This window comes from Capsicum annuum, chromosome 8 (genome assembly GCF_002878395.1).
Source record: "Capsicum annuum cultivar UCD-10X-F1 chromosome 8, UCD10Xv1.1, whole genome shotgun sequence".
Lineage (NCBI taxonomy): Eukaryota > Viridiplantae > Streptophyta > Magnoliopsida > Solanales > Solanaceae > Capsicum > Capsicum annuum.
The window spans coordinates 157,270,430-157,288,442 of record NC_061118.1 but is presented as its reverse complement, the minus strand read 5'-3'; the positions used below and the strand labels follow the sequence as shown (position 1 = coordinate 157,288,442).

Below are 18,013 nucleotides of genomic sequence, written 5' to 3'. Positions count from 1 at the left end.
GTATATTTGTTACAAATCAAATGATTGTTGTTGATGAATTTGAAATTATAATTTAGAAAATAATTCATATTAACAACCAAAACTCGTTTATCTATATAGACATTAAAGAATAAGAGAAAATCAAAATATGCATCTATATACATAATTTACCTACTCACATACTTACTTAGTACATATAATATAAAAATTTTGAATGTAAAAAGTACCTTAAAATTTTGTAATTAATTATAAAAGAATTTACTAATAATGTTAAAAGGTGGGCTTGAGAATTTGTATACCTACATTGAAATATTTTTATAAAATTATAATTATCTATTATTTTCACGTATAAATATATATTAGAGTTTTGATTTTTAATAAAATTATTTTTTACTATTTTGCTCATTTATTTCATTATAGTTTGTCATTAAATTATACTCTCAATTAATATTTCTCACTTTTTTTTTTATCTTAAAAATATTTTTTAAACTTTATAGAAAATATGTTATATAGATTAAAAAATTAAAAAAATATTCTTATAAAAAAGTTTTTTTAAAAAAAAATAGATACAAATGTTTATATAAATATAAGGGTAAAATATATATTTTAAAAAAGTAAATAGAAAAAAGGAGGGAGAATGATTATTGTTCAAAGTTGAGGGGATGCTTGATTTTTATAGTAAAGTTGGAGTGCAGACGATTTTAACCTCATATTAATTAAAAAATTGAATTGGGAGACTAAAATTTTTTGTCTTAAAATATTTCACATGTTTAAAGTTATTTTTTTTAATTATAGCCATATTAATTAAAAAATTAATTTAAAATTAAATATGATTATATTAATCATTTTATATTTTTTATTAACTTCTCATATAAAAAATAAATATTTTTTATTTTATTTTTTATTCGATATCTACATTGGAGTCTCGAATAATTCGGATCATGCATTGCAGGACCCATTAAGGTGACAACACTTCCAACAGAATTTTTTCTGTACCCAAGATCGAACTCTCAATCTCTGATTGAGGGTGAAACAAGTCACAACCCATGTTGATAAATTGGTAAGAAAAAAAAAAAACAAATATGCCAAGTTATTTAAGACCGGAAAGAATACCTATGGCTATTACCAAACGACCCAATGGTTTAGCAAAACTTGACAACAAAAAGAAGGTAAAATGGTCAAAAAAGGGATAAAATTAGAATCAGAAGGAAAAAGAAAAAATTGTGATTGTATCGAAAGTTCAAAACCCTGCGACGGAGAAACCTGTTTTGGCCGCTGGTTTATTTATCTCATATCTCTTCCTCTCTCTCTACGTACTCTAAATCCCCCTATTCTACTCTCAGCCGTGTTGGGTATTGTTGCGGCGGCGGCGAGCGATGGAGCTGAAACTATCATTCCCTGCGGATTCTCCGCCTTTGTCTGTCATTGTGGCGGCGAAGATCGCCGGAGTTCCAATAGCTGCTGATCCAACTCTTGCTCCCGCTTCTCCTCCTATTATTCATCTCCATAATGGGTAATTTCTCTCTCTCTCTTTTTTTTTTTTCCCAATAATTGACCTGCAAACCTATTCATTTGTTCTCTTTTCCTTGCACATTTTTTGCTTGCCTTTTGTAACTTTCTCGCCATTGTTTGTTGTAGTTTTTTTTTTAAATTTTTTTTTAAAGATGTATCTTGGTACCGTTATTTGATGAGGTTATTATACACATTAAAAAGTAGTATTGTGTATTTTGATTTAGATACGGTGAGTTAACCTTGGTCATAGCTTTTAATGGTGTTGGCTGAACATATTATGCCTATAAAGAAGCAGCTTTGGTAGGTCAGCTATAGAGAATTGTTTCCTTCCTTTTCGAGAATGGTGATTGCACGTAAACTTCAGTTGAAGTTAAATATTTGAATGGTTGGTTTGTGCTTTGATCCGTCCTTGGGTCCGGGGAATGAAAATATGAGAGTTAATTGATGTGATAGTCTCTTGTTGGCTTGCTTTTTCTTGCACCTATAGTCTGAGTCAAATAGCCCATTGAACACCATTTTTAGGATGAAATTCTATCAGCCTGATTGAGAACTTATGAGGGGTCGCCTTAGTTTATTTCTATCATTTTGCTGATGTGCTGGTAACCTGATTCTCCATGCGCTCTCAAGACCCTCTAGTTCCATTATTGATGTGTTCCAGTTATTGACAGTGTGCAAAAGGTAATATCAGATCTGACCAATGACCACTAGACTTCTGGTTTTTTGCTAGTGCATGTGTTAATTGTTTCGAGTTGATAGAAATCTGTTAATTGTTTGCTTAGATGAATCTTAGTAGTCAATAGTGATATAGCTCCTTATGTTATTTCCCTATTCATTCCATGGTGTTTAGAGTAACCAATTGACCATACTTTTCATTGCTCTTGCCATGCCAATCTGTGTTTTCATGTAGGGTGTGTTTGCTATGGAGGAAAACATTTTCCAGAAAGCTTTTTTCCAATTATTATGTTTGATTTGTGAAATATTTTGGGAATCATTTTCTCTAGGAGAACAAGTTCTTAAAAAGGGGAAAATGACTTCCCTAATGGAAGTGGAGAAAACAAGTTCCATAAGTGGCATTCCAAGTTCATTGTCTCCTTCCCATCCCCCAGCCTCACCCCTTGAGCATTCCGCCCCACCACCCAATTTCAAGAAAAATTTTCTAGGTAGATCTATCCATGGAAAATATTTTCCTTGATACCAAACACACAGGTGTTTTTCCAAACACAAATGTCATTATTTAGCTATGCTATAGATGTTTGTAGTAATATCAGATGTAAAACTTGATGTTAAATTGTATTATAAGTGGATCTAACTTCCCTACAGTATCTTAACTCAACTTAATTTTCAGACTGAAGCTGCAGGGAACTTGTGTGCTTCTGAGGTACATTAGTCGGGTTGCTAACATACCCGATCTGTATCAGCGGGACGCCATTGAGTCTAGTCAGGTGGAACTTTGCATCTCTATACATTGCCGTAGATCTATCTGCTGTTTTCAAATGTTCAAACGAGAACCTTGAAAAATATTTAAATGAGCTCTTTGCCGTTTTTAAAATCAATACCTGGTATTTACTTTTCTCACCTTTTTTTATTTCTCCACATTATTGCAGATAGATGAATGGCTAGACTATGCTCCTATATTTGCTTCTGGCTCTCAATTTGAGGAAGCATGTGGCTACGTGGATGGCTATCTTCCGCAGCACACATTTCTTGTTGGACATAGCCTCTCAATTGCAGATATTGCAGTTTGGTCTGGCCTTGCAGGTAGCTAATTCGAATGCTACAAAAATTGCGTGCCTTTATGCTGAACTTATCAAGTATATTTTAAGAAGTACTATCATTTTGTTTGTGAGGCTGCTATTAGGAATTGCAATTAGATTTCGTGTGGAAAGCTTGCTGAGTTGGGCTAGATTTTCCTGGGTTAGCTGAGTACTGCATGAATTAAATGCAGACTGACTATCAAACTCGATGGGTGTTTGAGATGAACACTGGTCTGTGTTGATTCCTTAAAAATAAAAGGAACTGTGTACTGCTTAAAATTGATGCATCTACCTGTGTTTGATTTGGCATTTTGTCCTTTTTCCAACCAAGTATAATCTATGGAAGAAGAACTTGTAGATGAGTATCAACACTGGTGTAGTGAGGTTTTTGTTTGCTTATGGAGAAGAGCATGAGCAATCATTTGGGTAGAAAAGAAGAATGTGTAGTTAGTAGTGGGTTTGAAAAGGATAGCCGGAGAATTCTTTGGTTTTATCCTAGCCTAGGGGAGTCTTTTTTTTTTTTTTTTTTGTGGAAACTGGTAACTAGGGCGAAGTAAAGTCAGATATCTCTCTAGAGAAGGTAGCGCAGTGGTTCCATTATCTGCTGAGTTTTGAACCATGCGTCCATTGGCCCTCGGGGAGTCGGCTGTTAAAGAAGTTAGATATTAGCTTATTAATCGTTGGGAGTGTAAATGATTTTTTTCTAAGCTATTGCTAGAATTTAGATTTTTGAAGAATGTTATGCTTGTTTCAATGTTTCCCCTTTATTTGGATGTATTCTGATTCTCCGTCAAGTTCTATAGAGTAGGACTGAATGTGTTTATTTTAAATTTTGAGGCAAGTGCTGTAATTGAAAAGGCTCACTAAATAGCTCAATGTAGCTCAGTTTAGGAGACTGTAATGCCTTTGGCTTTTTTATTTTTCTATCTCCCCTTAGTTACCGTAACCCATAGGGCAATGTGTCCTTGTTCATATTTTTTTTATTTTTATTTTTCCGTGTTCGTACTAATAACCAATTTTTTAATCAAGCACTCGCTTTTGACCAGTGATGTCTTAGGAACAAGATAGTTGGATTTTAAGTGAGGGGTTGTTGGTTACTCACTTCTCTTCTGTGGAGTGAAGCAATTCGGAAGAGGTTGAGGCACAAAGTGGTCGGCTTCTTTTCATATTCTTTATTGATAAATAAAAAGGAAAAAGGAGGATAAAGTATAGTGCTTTTAGCTATTTAATACTAGGATTCCTCTCCTAGTTCACTATAGTGTTCTAATTGGTTTTATCTCTAGTTTGCAATAAATCTTCTTTTACTACTGTTTCTCATTTTCTTGTCTGCTCTCTATGTCATATTTTATTCTTCAATTCTTCTTATTTGTTAGGATATACGAGTGGCTCTTGTAATTAGATCTAATTATTAAAGAAGTTCAAAGCAACTGAATTTGAAATTGAATTTATTTATTAGTTTCTCTTATTATTGATTAATTGAAAACTAAAAATAATTTTTGTGGTCGAAGATAATTCCAGCTTAGTGATGTTTTTTCAATTGCATTTAATTTGAGCAATTGATATCTTTACTGAAATTATGTTGTATATTGAAATTAACAAGTTCAATTGTAAAATGATGTTTTTAAGTGCTAAATTTCAATATGTTAGCTGATTCTTATGTTTGTAACTTGCGCACTTCATTTTTTGCCTCTCCCTTAAAGCCCCAGGTGGCTTGTTGCTTTTTCCCTTTTTGCTGTTAAAACATTGCTGAGCTCTAATTCTCGCTGAGCTGGAAGCGTCAGTTAACATTATGAACTAGTACCATGCTTGCTGATTTTGCAGTGCAGGTGGATTTGTTTTCAAATGCATTAGGGAAAAAAGTCTAGCAATGAAGTTTGAGTGTAAGATGCCCGAAAAACGTTGAGTGGTGCAAGGCGCTAAGCTGATCAACATTTGGACTCCTAACTTAAATGCTTCTTTAAACGTACTTTTGCTTTGTCTTTGGAAAGAAAGTTCTCTTTGTTTTTTGCTCCATTTGTTTGCACCAGAAGACAGTATAATAAATTTAGACCCTGTGATACCACTTGAATTTCTTTAAAGTGGCCTCATCAATGAGGATTGGTTGAAAAGATTGCATTTTCTCTTTGATTCCTGAGGTTGCATTTTTTGCCGACATCGATCTATCTTTTTCCTGTAAATGGATCCTTACTTGGACCAAATCTGATGAATATATGCTTATTGTGTAATCAGACGAGTGCCTACTCCATTTTACTTATTGGTGCGCAAAACTTCCTTGTGCACAGGTACTGGGAAGAGATGGGAAAGCCTACGATCATCTAAGAAGTACCAAAATCTGGCAAGGTGGTTCAACTCAATATTAGCTGAATATGATGTTTTAAATGAAGTCCTAGCAACATATACAGGAAAGAAAGGCTCGGGAAAGCCAACTGCATCCAAAGTTAAAGAGCAACAAGGCGCAAAAGCTAATCTGTCCAAAGGAAATGGTGATGCCACTGCCAAGGAAAAAGAAGGTTGGAGACAGACGTCTGAGGTAGATCTCCCAGAGGCAGAAGTTGGAAAAGTGCGGTTGAGGTTTGCTCCAGAACCTAGTGGTTATCTCCATATTGGTCACTCAAAAGCAGCATTACTGAACCAGTATTTTGCTGAAAGATATAATGGGGAAGTTATTATTCGTTTTGATGATACTAATCCTGATAAGGAAAGCAATGAATTTGTGGATAATCTACTAAAAGATATTGAAACTCTAGGAATTAAGTACAAGACTGTGACATATACATCTGATTACTTTCCACAATTAATGGAGATGGCAGAGAAATTGATTCGTGAGGGTAAAGCCTATGTGGATGATACACCAAGGGAGCAAATGCAAAAAGAAAGAAAGGAAGGAATAGAATCAAGGTGTAGGAACAATAACATAGAGGAGAATTTGAAATTATGGAAGGAGATGATTGCTGGTTCAGAGAGGGGAACAATGTGTTGTGTTAGAGGGAAATTAGATATGCAGGATCCTAACAAGTCAGTTAGGGACCCAGTATATTACCGTTGCAATCAGACTCCTCACCACAGGATTGGTGCTAAATATAAAGTATACCCTACTTATGATTTTGCATGCCCGTTTGTAGATGCTTTTGAGGGTATTACACATGCACTTCGATCTAGCGAGTATCATGATAGGAATGATCAATACTATTGGATTCAAACTGATATGGGTTTCAAAAAAGTTCATATTTATGAATTTAGTCGGCTGAATTTGGTCTATACACTTCTTAGCAAGCGTAAGTTGCTGTGGTTTGTGCAAAATGGACTAGTAGAAGGGTGGGATGATCCTCGTTTTCCAACTGTTCAAGGGATAGTGCGCAGAGGGCTGAAGATTGAGGCGCTGATACAGTTCATTCTTGAACAAGTAAGATGCTAAGGGTGTTGCTTTCTGAAATATATTTAACATCATCAACACAAATACATGTTTCATTCAGAAAATAATTGTGTATGTGAGAAGGCATCCTCTTTTGTTTTTCATTTGAGCCCGCCCTCATTTCATTTATTGCTTACAGGCCTTACATTTGTAGTCTGAAGCATTGTAGAGCAAATGCATGACTAATCTGAGATTCTGAATTAGGCAGCATTCTTTTATATGTTTGATGTTGTATTCTGAAGCCTAAAGTACGTTCTTCACAAAATGTGTAGGGAGCATCAAAGAATCTCAATCTAATGGAGTGGGACAAGCTATGGGCCACTAATAAGAAGATCATTGATCCTGTATGTCCTAGGCATACTGCTGTTATTGAAGAAAGACGAGTCCTATTGACTTTGAGTAATGGGCCAGATGATCCTTTTGTACGTATTATACCCAAGCATAAAAAATATGCGGGTGCTGGGGAAAAAGCAACAACTTACACCAAGAGAATCTGGATAGACTATGATGATGCTGTATCAATCTCTGTCAACGAGGAGGTAACATTGATGGACTGGGGAAACGCAATAGTGAAAGAGATACAGAAGGACCAAGAGGGTAATGTTACCAATTTGTCTGGGATTCTGCATCTTGAAGGGTCAGTTAAAACAACAAAGTTAAAGCTCACTTGGCTGCCAGAGAGTGATGAACTTGTTAAACTCTCTTTGGTTGATTTTGACTATTTAATTACAAAAAAGAAGGTGCGTTCAAGTTTCCAGCCTATCCTTTTATTGAACTTATCTATTGTCTTTTCCTCCTCCACAGCTCATATTAAAAAATTGAGTTCTTATGTAATCAAATTCTTAGAACCTGTGACTGTTATTATAGGTATGTGAAGTTAGGAGAATGCAAAATATTATTGTTCCCATGTAAAAGGCTATTACTTTCTTTTATATTAATTTTTCTGCCACATAAGCTTTTAGGGTGGTATTAGTTCCACTAAAAAAAGAATAGGGAGATAATAGGTCAACCATAATGTTGGAGTGTTTTGAATGACTTTTCTGGACAACTTTTGGGTGTAACTTATGACTTCTTCCTTTAGGAAAATTTAAAATGATATGATTCCACATATAATGTTAAGAACTTTTGATTCAGTATTAAGATTGGTCTAGAGATAAGTGCATTTTTTATGGTTATATTGGCGAATAATTATTTGGGTTATTGACATGAAAAATACTTGAAATTGGGTATGTCAAACATTTAAGCAATGGTAGAGATTGAGTTGTTCATATGAAAATATTTGAAATTAATGAATGCTGAGTGTTATTACTGTAGTGGTATGTCAAGCATTTAAGATTGGTAAAACAATATTTTTTGCATACATTGGTAAAGAGTGCCCTTCTCAATTTAAGCAGTGGTGAAACAATATTTTTTACATACATTGATAAAGAGTGCCATTCTCAGTACTAAGATTGATTTAGATATGGACTTTATTTGATGCTTTTGTACAAATTTGGGGAAGTAGATGATGGAGATGGTATGGGAAACAAAAAGTAATAAAGGCAGATTACTATGACCTCTGTTTATAATCCATTACAGTGTAATGGAACGAACTAGTACCCATTGGGCTTTACTCATTGACAAATGTACATTCGAAGTAATAGAATGCCTTTCATAATGCTTTGATTTGGAGTTGTATTTGTTGTCCACCTGATCTTGGTAGTTCACAGAGTACCTGTGAAGGTGTTCTCTGCAACAAAGCTTTTGCTAATAGTGGGCTGATCACATAATTATTGATTTTTGGTCTTGCAGCTCGAGGAAGATGAGAATTTTGTTGATGTTGTTAATCCTTGCACGAAGAAGGAGACTCCAGCACTTGGTGATTCTAACATGAGAAACTTGAAGCGTGGAGATGTATTGCAGTTGGAGAGGAAGGGCTACTTCAGATGTGATGTCCCCTTCTCAAGGCCACAAGAACCCATTGTTCTTTTTGCCATCCCAGATGGTAAACCACAACCAGTGTTGCGGTTTGCAGTCCCAGATGGCAAAGCGAAATGAAGAGAGACTCCGGTGATTAATCACTCCAGTACTGAGTTTTTAGGTGAGAAAAGACTGAAATCCCTCCAATGCATGTTCTGATTGGATTACCAATCTTTAATTTTCTTCTTGTTGGGGCATTTATTAGCTTGTACTAGTTGATGATTTTGTTGTGTCACAGACGTCGATGCGGCGTTGTTTTGTCTGCATATTTAAAACATGTATGATATATTCCTCTTTGATCAATTCTAGTTTGTCATTTGGATAACAAATTGTGGTTATCGGTTTTTATTTTTTACCTTATGGAATTTGTCGTCTTTAATTATGTTTTGCCTTCACTAAATCATTCATTAGCCGTTTTCGTGCTTTTAGAGGAATCACATGGTGTGATCTGATTCTCATTTTTGAAACCAAATTTGCATAGGAAGGACTGAAGGACTACTTTTTCTGTATTAAATCAGAGGGGCATGAGGACAACAGATCTGTTGTAGAAATTTTGAGCCTTGGAGGTGGATGATCTTGAACCTTTTACCCGCTTGCCTTGCCCCATGGGACAAAAGTTGAAGATCACTCATTTTTGAGGTCATCTTATAATTTCCTGTTTGGGTGTCCAAGTTATTGGATAAAACATTAAACTAGTACAAGGTTAACGTTACAAAGATTCTTTATATTAGTCCCCATGAGCGAAGCACTTGCATTGAAAGTATGAAATCCACTTATTACAAAATTATGTATTTCCTCCACTTCTATCTAAATAAGTACTAACAATTGAGTTTGTCTTATTTGACCTTTTAGAAAAATAAGAACTATTCACCTTTGCTGTCCATAGTGGCACGAAAATTTTTAAAAGAACAAATAATATGGGGCAAACAGAGTATTTTATATCAGACTATTAAGCATGCTTTTTAATACTAATCAATAACTCAGCATCTTTACTTCTCTGTTGGTCCACAAGATAACAGCCTTATGTACTATAAAATGCTACGCTAATTTTTTTTCCTTAAAAAATTAGAAGGACCATGCTCATTTGTTGCTTTGCGGTTGGCAAATGTTTTTGCGATATTTGCATTTTCTTTAAGTTTAGAATTACGAACGGATAATTGCATACTTTGGGACTCTCTAAATCAAATAAGTAAGTAATTGGGTGGAAAGCTAGGTTGATTGTAATTTGATATATCATAATTTCAAACCTTCTTGGCCCATCCAGTCAGAAGCATTTACTTTATCTTTGGACTAAATTTATACAACTTTCACATTTGCTTAGTTCTTAAAATATGTTTTGAGTCGTTAATAATTAATTGCTCAAGAAGCAAAACATTTTTCACTTACTATAAAGGCAAGACGTCATAAGAGAGGTAGGTCAACCAAACCTTTATAAAAAAGATCACCTAACTTTCCTTTATTTTGATCTCCTTTCGCTGTCTCAATTTTACAAGTTTCACTACCACGTACTCATAACATATCCTATTTAATTGTTTTTTTTCAAAGGATAAATGATTCGTTCCATATTTACAGTATAGCGTACACATGATTTTACACAATTGATACATTAATCAATTATTAAAATTCGATTTGTAAGCAAATTTGAACGATATGGCATTATGGTGGTCTACTGGTCCCCATAAGTGTTACCTTTTGTCCCCACAGATGTAATTAGTTTGTGTTATTTTCTATTGAAGGCTAATTCAATGTATGACCAAGTCAAATTCAAGTTGTTAGTAGTTTTCTATTTTTATGGACTGTTAGCAGTCATGCGGCAGTATATTTTTAGTTAACAGATAATGGATTTAGTTGCTTTGTTAGTGGATAGTTGGTAACTTAGTTAGTGGTTTATTTGTTTTATAAGTCTATATAAAGGCTTATCTTCAGTTTTTTATATATACAGAAAAAGCTGTGTTTCAGCATATATTGAGTCCTCTTACTTTCAACCTCTGCTCTTTACGGTTTTTGCAGTCTATTATCCCAACATCTGTGGTATCAAAGCCATGGCAAGTAGCAGCAATTCCTCGGGTGTGACACAACCACTCATTCCCATCTTGACGGGAGAAAGTTACGAATTCTGGAGTATTCGTATGAGAACTATATTCAAATCCCAAAATCTTTGGGACTTGGTAGAAATTGGATTTGCAGATCCCGACGAAGGAGATAGACTGCGAAACAACAAGCAAAAAGATGCTAAGGCACTGGTGTTTATCCAACAAGCTGTCCATGATAGTATTTTTTCACGGATTGCGGCAGCAACCACATCAAAGCAGGCTTGGTCCATTCTACAGAAGGAGTTTCAAGGTGATTCAAAGGTCATTGTGATGAGACTTCAATCACTTCGGCGTGACTTTGAAACCTTGATGATGAAAAGTGGGGAATCTATTGTTGATTTTTTGTCCAAAGCAATGGCAATTGTTAGCAAAATGCGATCCTATGGCGAGAAGGTTACTGACCAGACCATTGTGGAAAAGATACTATGAAGCTTGACTCCAAAATTTGATCATGTAGTTGCTGCGATTGAAAAGTCTAAGGATCTTTCAGTATTTTTCTTTGATGAATTGATGGGATCTCTTCAAGTTCATGAGGCGAGACTCAATCGATCTACTGAAAAGAATGAAGAGAAGGCATTCCAGGTGAAGGATGCTACAACTAAGTATGGAGAAAACAATGGTACAACAAGCAGAGGCCGAGGAAGAAGAGGATTCCGCGGTGGTCGTGGTCGTGGTTATGGAAGAGGCAGAGGAAGGAATGACGATCACAAGCAGTCTAATGAGCAAAGTAACCGAAAAAATGACATTCAATGTCATCACTGTCAGCGCTACGGGCATATAAGGGCTGACTGCTGGTATAAATAACAGAAAATAAACTTTGCGGCAGGAGAAAATGAGGAAGAAAATTATCTCTTTGCTTGCGTTGGTACAGATCATAAGTCAAGTGATTTATGATTTGTAGATAGTGGTTGTTCAAATCATATGACGGGCACCAAATCTATGTTCCAAGAGCTTGATGAGAAGCAAAGGAAAAAGGTGCAACTTGGCAACACAAAAGAGATGCAGGTTGAAGGAAAAGACAAGGTGATTGTCGACACTAGCCATGACAAAGTAAAAGTGTTGGATAATATTCAGTTTGTACCTGATCTAGGGTACAATTTGATAAGCGTTGGACAACTGATGACTGATGGATATTCTCTTTGGTTCGATGAAGGTGTGTGTGTCATTACAAACAAGAAGTCAGGTAAAAAGGTTCGCATCACCATGACGCCAAATAATATGTTTCCGTTGGATGTTTCCAATATGGAAAATTTTGCCCTTGCTGCAAGTGCAAAAAATGACTCAAAGTTGTGGCATCCGAGGTACGGTCACCTTAACATAAAAGGCTTAAAATTGCTCGTTGACAAAGGTATGGTTCTTGGACTACTAAAAATCGATTCTGTTGAATTGTGTGAATAATGTATTTATGGAAAACAAACTAAAAAATCTTTTCCTATTGGAAAGGCTTGGAGGGCCTCAAAATGTCTTGAATTAATACATGCTGATTTATGTGGACCTATGCATACTACATCTTTTGGTGGTAGTCATTATTTTCTATTCCTTACTGATGATTATACTCGCATGAGTTGGGTCTATTTTTTGAAAAGAAAATCAGAAACATTTCAAAAATTCAAGCAATTCAAAGCCATAGTTGAGAAATAAAGTGGTCTGTCCATCAAAACCTTTCGCACTGATAGAGGCGGCGAGTTCTTGTCCAAGAAATTTAATTTCTTTTGTGAAGAAAGTGGCATCCACAGGGAGCTAACAACACCATATACACCGGAGTAAAATGGTGTCGCTAAGCGAAAAAATCGCACTGTTGTGGAGATGGCAAGAAGCATGTTGCAGGCAAAGGGACTTCCGAATCATTTTTGGACTGAAGCTGTGGCGACATCAGTCCATTTATTGAATCTATCTCCCATAAGGGCTGTTCTAAATCAAACTCCATTTGAATCTTGGCAGGGTAGAAAATCATCTGTAAGCTATTTAAGAATTTTTGGTTGTATTGCTTATGCTTTGATAAATTCTCAATTCCGTCATAAGTTGGATGAGAAATCTGAAAAATACATTTTTATTGGTTATTGTACACAATCCAAAGCATATAGATTGTATAACCCCCTTAGTAGAAAGATTTTAATCAGAAGGGATGTAGTATTTGATGAAACGACAAGTTGGAATTGGAGTGGAAGCAATGGTAGGATGCCAGATCAGATTCCTATGCCGACTAGAATCACTTTTGATGGAATTCAACAACCAAATGCTGCAGCTACAGCAACGGGTTCTTCTACAACTTCCTCGGATTCATCTTCTTCGGCTTCACCAAGCAAAACCTCTTTAGATACAACTCTCGAAGAGTCTCCAGATGAGCCAATTCCATTAAGAAGATCAACAAGGCCTACAAAGTCGAATCCCAAGTATGCTAATGACATGTATACATCTTGTCAATTTTCTTTTGCTGTTTCAGATCCTACACATTATGGAGAAGCAGCTGAAAAGAAAGAGTAGCGGAGTGCGATGATTGAAGAGATAAATTCTATCGAAAAGAATGTCACATGGGAGATAGTGGAATTACCGGAAGACAAAAATGTAATTGGCTTGAAGTGGATCTTCAAGACAAAGTTTGCTGCGGATGGGAGCCTACAGAAGCATAAAGCTCGTCTTGTGGCAAAAGGATATGCGCAACAATATGGTATAGATTTTGAAGAAACATTTTCTCTAGTTGCTCGGTTTGAAACCGTTAGACTTGTTCTAGCATTAGCTGCGCAGTCATAATGGCTAGTTTATCAATTTGATGTCAAGTCGGCATTTCTCAATGGAGACTTACAAGAAGAGGTCTACGTAGCACAACCAGAAGGTTTCATAAAGAAGGGCGATGAAACAAAGGTCTACAAGCTAAAAAAGACATTATATGGTTTAAAGCAAACCCCTCGAGCATGGTATAGCAAAATCGATGGGTATCTTCAGACAAAGGGATATATGAGAAGTGAGAATGAACCCACATTGTATGCAAACAAGAGAGGTACTGATTTCATTATTGTTTGCCTTTACGTTGATGATATTATTTATACTTGTTCTTCTATTTCTCTTATGGATGAATTTATGTCGCAAATGATGAATACGTTTGAGATGTCAGATATGGATTTATTACATTACTTTCTTGGCCTTGAAGCCCATCAAGCTGAAGATGAAATATTTCTATCACAAAGGAAATATGCCAGGGACCTTCTCGTTAAATTTGGTTTGCTTAATTGCAAGCCTGCAGTTACACCTATGAATGTTGGTGAAAAATTGCGGCTTAATGAAGGAGCAGAGATGGATAATGCTAGAAGTTTCAGAAGCCTAGTTGGAAGTTTGATTTACCTAACCCACACTCGCCCCGATATTGCATTCTCTGTTGGTGTCATTTCCAGGTTCATGGAACAACCTTCAAAGGTTCATTTTGGAGCAGCAAAAAGGGTTCTGCGTTATATCGCTGGAACTATGGACTATGGTATTTGGTATTCACAAGTTTCCAATTTTAGATTATGCGGGTTCACTGATAGTGACTATGCTGGTTCGTTGGATGATAGACGGAGCGTTTTAGCTCATGTTTTCACTTTAGGTTCAGGTGTGGTGACTTAGAGTTCAAAGAAACAAGCTACAACAACACTGTCAACCTCAAAAGCTGAGTACATTGCATCAACTTCAGCAGCTTGTCAAGCCATCTGGCTTAGAAGGATGTTAGCAGAACTTCAGCATAAGCAAGAAAGTGCAACAGAGATATACTTTGACAATAAAGCGTCGATCGCCATGACAAAGAATCCAAGTTTTCACAGCAGAACTAAGCACATTGATGTTCGCTTCCATTTCAGTCGTGATTTGGTAGCAAAAGAAGAAATAATACTGAAGCATTGCAGCACTCATAAGCAATTAGCTGATATACTGACGAAATCTTTGGCAGCAGACAAGTTTATTTACTTTAGGGCTTTGCTTGGTGTCTGTAACTTTGAATTAAGGGGGAGTATTGAAGGCTAATTCAATGTATGACCAAGTCAAATTCAAGTTGTTAGTAGTTTCCTATTTTTATGGACTGTTAGCAGTCGTGCAGTATATTTTTAGTTAACAGATAATGAAGTTAGTTGCTTAGTTAGTGGATAGTTGGTAACTTAGTTAGTGGTTTATTTGTTTTATAAGTCTATATAAAAGTTTATTTTCAGTTTTTTATATATACAAAAAAAACTATGTTTCAGTATATATTGAGTCCTCTTACTTTCAACCTCTGCTCTTTACGATTTTTGTAGTCTATTATCCCAACATTTTCAACCCCCTGCGGTGATTTTTTCGTTCCTCATGTTTATTTAAGTAATTATTAAGCAAACCTATTGGCTTGAAAGAAATAACCAAAAGATCTTAAATAATTCACCTAACCTTTACTGCTTTTACACTGTCATCATCATCTATATATATCATTACCTACTTGAAAATCCATAATTTGGTAGAGTTGTTTTTCAGAACTGACATACCATTATCCAACTTTTGTCTGATAGTGGAATCATTCATACCTTTTTGCCCTCTTTTGTTGAACATTTTTTTCATATCTAAATTGCTTTAGACATAAGTGACTTCAAAACCGGCAATTAATGTAGTTAGTTCAATGCACTAATTACATAGTTGCGTAAAGAAAATTAGACTAGTATGTTCTTCATTATTATTTCCAAAACCCTTTTTAAAGATACACAGTACGTAAATGATCATTTAAGATTAATATGTTGACAAGTAGTACATTATTTGACATCGATTTATGCAGATTCATGTACTAGTAGAAAATCCCCTCGGTGACATTAATTAAACTACTACTTTTAGTAGTATACCTTATTTTCAGGCAATTAGTTTACTTATGTATTATGGAATGTAAAATTAGAAAGAGAAGGATCACATTTATTCTTGACCAACAGAGAAACATTAGGCTGTTACAACATTATTGGAGATGAATATAAAAAACCAAAAAAAAAAAAGAAAAAAAAAATCCAATCCGACCCCATCGTATATAAACACACCAATTGTTGTCACAATTAACCACCTCAACAAAGTAAATTATTGTCACAAGAACCCTTAATTAACGAAACATTTACTTCTTAGGTGCCAACCTTGACTTAATTTTCTCGATCTGCTTTGTACCAACTTGGAATGTTTTGGTCAAGACATGATCAGGAACAGTTGGTGTGGAAGCAAACAACGTTGTTGCAATCGATTGTGTCCCCGGCAACTGGCTGTTGAAGGCCGAGATGACGGCTACTGGAACATCACCATTGTTCTGCTGGAAGTGTACTAGTCCTCTAGGGAAAGCAAACACTTCACCTTTAACAATATGCTTTGAGACCAAAACATTAGATGTTGTAATAAAACCAACATCTAATTCACCCTCCAAGACAAAGACCATTTCAGTGGCACGGGGATGAGTGTGAGGTGGGTTAATTCCACCAGGGGCATAGTCGATACGAGCCATCGACACACCAAGTGTGTTAAGGCCAGGGACTTTCATGACATTTGCACCTGTGACTAAGGAACCAAATGTGTTGTTGGTTGCTCCTGGCTTTGCTATGACCATTGATGAAAAGTCTATTTCTGAAAAGTTCTTCTTGCAAAGATATCCATTTACGCTAAAGCCTGTTTCGTGTACAAAAAATGGAAAATTGCATAAGTAGCATGTTTAACTTGAATCGTATAAAAACAATGATTTTAGATCATTATGTGCAGAGACTTTTTTTATGGCAAAGTGGTGTTAGATAAGTAGTACCGTCTTTTTGTCCTTTTATCTAGCACTTGACTGGAAAAAAAAAAAAAACTATTTTTTGAAACCCGGGAAAATCCACAACCTCGACCCTTTAAGTGAGCACCTTGTGGTAATTGCTCAATAATTGACAAACCGCATAAAAAATATAAACTGCATGCATTAGGTAAGCGAACCCAAGATTGCGCGACAAATGTAGGCTGGATCCAATCCCAATGGACGGCCCACCATCCAACCACTCAATCATGACCTTGCGGGAAAGTTTAAAACTAAAAGAATTTGATCCAAGATATTTATCATTATAAGAAATAAAGAAAACATACTCATTAGAGGAAGAGATAAAATATCTTTTATGATTGATTTAAAAAGTGGGTGTACCAACTGCTCTGAACGACAAACAAAAAAGTTAGGAGGGGTTGATTATATTTGGTGACCATTGTCACCTGCTGCTAGTAATAGTAATTAATACGATCAATTTCGATTTCTAGACAGCTAGGAGTTGGAGTTTCAAGTTTGATTCAAGACTCCTATATTTCTATTAGATATGGTACAAGTTACTAATTGATATGGTCAATTTTCTTCATTAATTTTTGCCAGCTAATATACATAGACCATAGTTGGATCTTGATTCAACAATCATAAATCATATACTCTAATATGTCTGCAAGAAGAACCAGGAATTTGGACAAGTAGAAAAGTCAACATCTACTAAAATGGAAGACATAGAGGCTCAAAACGCCCCCAAACTAGGCACAAACACACATATCAAGAATCTATCTGTTTGAAAAATAATACTCCCAGTCTATTTTTACTTATCTACTTTTTTTTTCATTTTGAGATCAATATTTTTTCAGTTTATAAAATCAACCAATAACTTATCTATATTTATCCATTTTATATTTACTATTAAATATAATTTATTATCTAATGCATTTATAATAAAATTATCTTTATTATTTACTGTTTTTAAATTTTGGCAATAGAAAAGTGGACAAGAAAAGATAACGGAGAGGGGTGTAGTAGTAATAAAGAATCTACCTTTCTCAGTCTCAAAGAAACCAAAAAAGACCGACAAAGAGAAGCAAACAAATTAGATGGGAGAAAAAGGAACATACTGGAATTAAGATCAGCAACACAAACATCTTGAAGCATGTCTGGGTCTCCGGCATAAGCTTTATCTAAGCTAATGGCTACCATAGCCATAACCATTATTACAACCAATTTTCCAAATGCAGACATGGTGGAATTAAGAAGAAAAGTATTTTTGGGATAATCAACAGAGAGGCACAGGAAAAGATGAATTTGTATGAGAGAAGAGTTTTAGATGAGTAGTACTACTAGTTAGTTGTACTTTTGATCCGAACGGAGAAGGAAAATGGTATGGGGGGCTTTATTTATAAAGAGGCAAAGAATAGACTTGAATAGACTTTGAAGTCACGTGAGCAAAGCGTGCGGGTTGCAAGGTCCAAACGCGAGAACCATGCTGTTTTTTCTCTTTGACCCAAAGCCAAGACATACCGAATTTATTTAATTGTAGTGTTGCATTCTTCTTCTT

At 35.4% G+C, this 18,013-nt stretch overlaps 2 protein-coding genes across 2 annotated transcripts; one reads left to right on the top strand and one right to left on the bottom strand.

Moving 5' to 3' along the window:
* The first annotated feature begins 1,098 nt into the window (after nucleotides 1–1,098).
* Nucleotides 1,099–9,416, top strand: LOC107839766 (glutamate--tRNA ligase, cytoplasmic). Its single transcript, XM_016683392.2, has 7 exons — nucleotides 1,099–1,492; nucleotides 2,837–2,933; nucleotides 3,096–3,249; nucleotides 5,528–6,648; nucleotides 6,930–7,397; nucleotides 8,449–8,737; nucleotides 9,098–9,416. The coding sequence occupies exons 1-6, from the start codon at nucleotides 1,356–1,358 to the stop codon at nucleotides 8,692–8,694; spliced, it is 2,223 nt and encodes a 740-aa protein (XP_016538878.1). The 5' UTR covers nucleotides 1,099–1,355; the 3' UTR covers nucleotides 8,695–8,737; nucleotides 9,098–9,416.
* Nucleotides 9,417–15,584: 6,168 nt separating this feature from the next.
* Nucleotides 15,585–18,013, bottom strand: LOC107839764 (nectarin-1). The gene is made up of 2 exons (XM_016683391.2): nucleotides 17,574–18,013; nucleotides 15,585–16,334 (listed from the first exon to the last, which is right to left on the bottom strand). Exons 1-2 carry the CDS (start codon nucleotides 17,695–17,697, stop codon nucleotides 15,796–15,798), a joined length of 663 nt encoding a protein of 220 aa, XP_016538877.1. The 5' UTR covers nucleotides 17,698–18,013; the 3' UTR covers nucleotides 15,585–15,795.

Bases quoted from the DNA above. Each gene is read 5' to 3' on its own strand.
- LOC107839766 (XM_016683392.2), top strand. From the start codon at position 1,356: ATGGAGCTGAAACTATCATTCCCTGCGGATTCTCCGCCTTTGTCTGTC. The intron at 1,493-2,836 runs GTAATTTCTCTC...CTTAATTTTCAG, and splicing joins ATTATTCATCTCCATAATGG to ACTGAAGCTGCAGGGAACTT. The intron at 3,250-5,527 runs GTAGCTAATTCG...CCTTGTGCACAG, and splicing joins AGTTTGGTCTGGCCTTGCAG to GTACTGGGAAGAGATGGGAA.
- LOC107839764 (XM_016683391.2), bottom strand. From the start codon at position 17,697: ATGTCTGCATTTGGAAAATTGGTTGTAATAATGGTTATGGCTATGGTA. The intron at 16,335-17,573 runs GTATGTTCCTTT...TACACGAAACAG, and splicing joins TGTTGCTGATCTTAATTCCA to GCTTTAGCGTAAATGGATAT.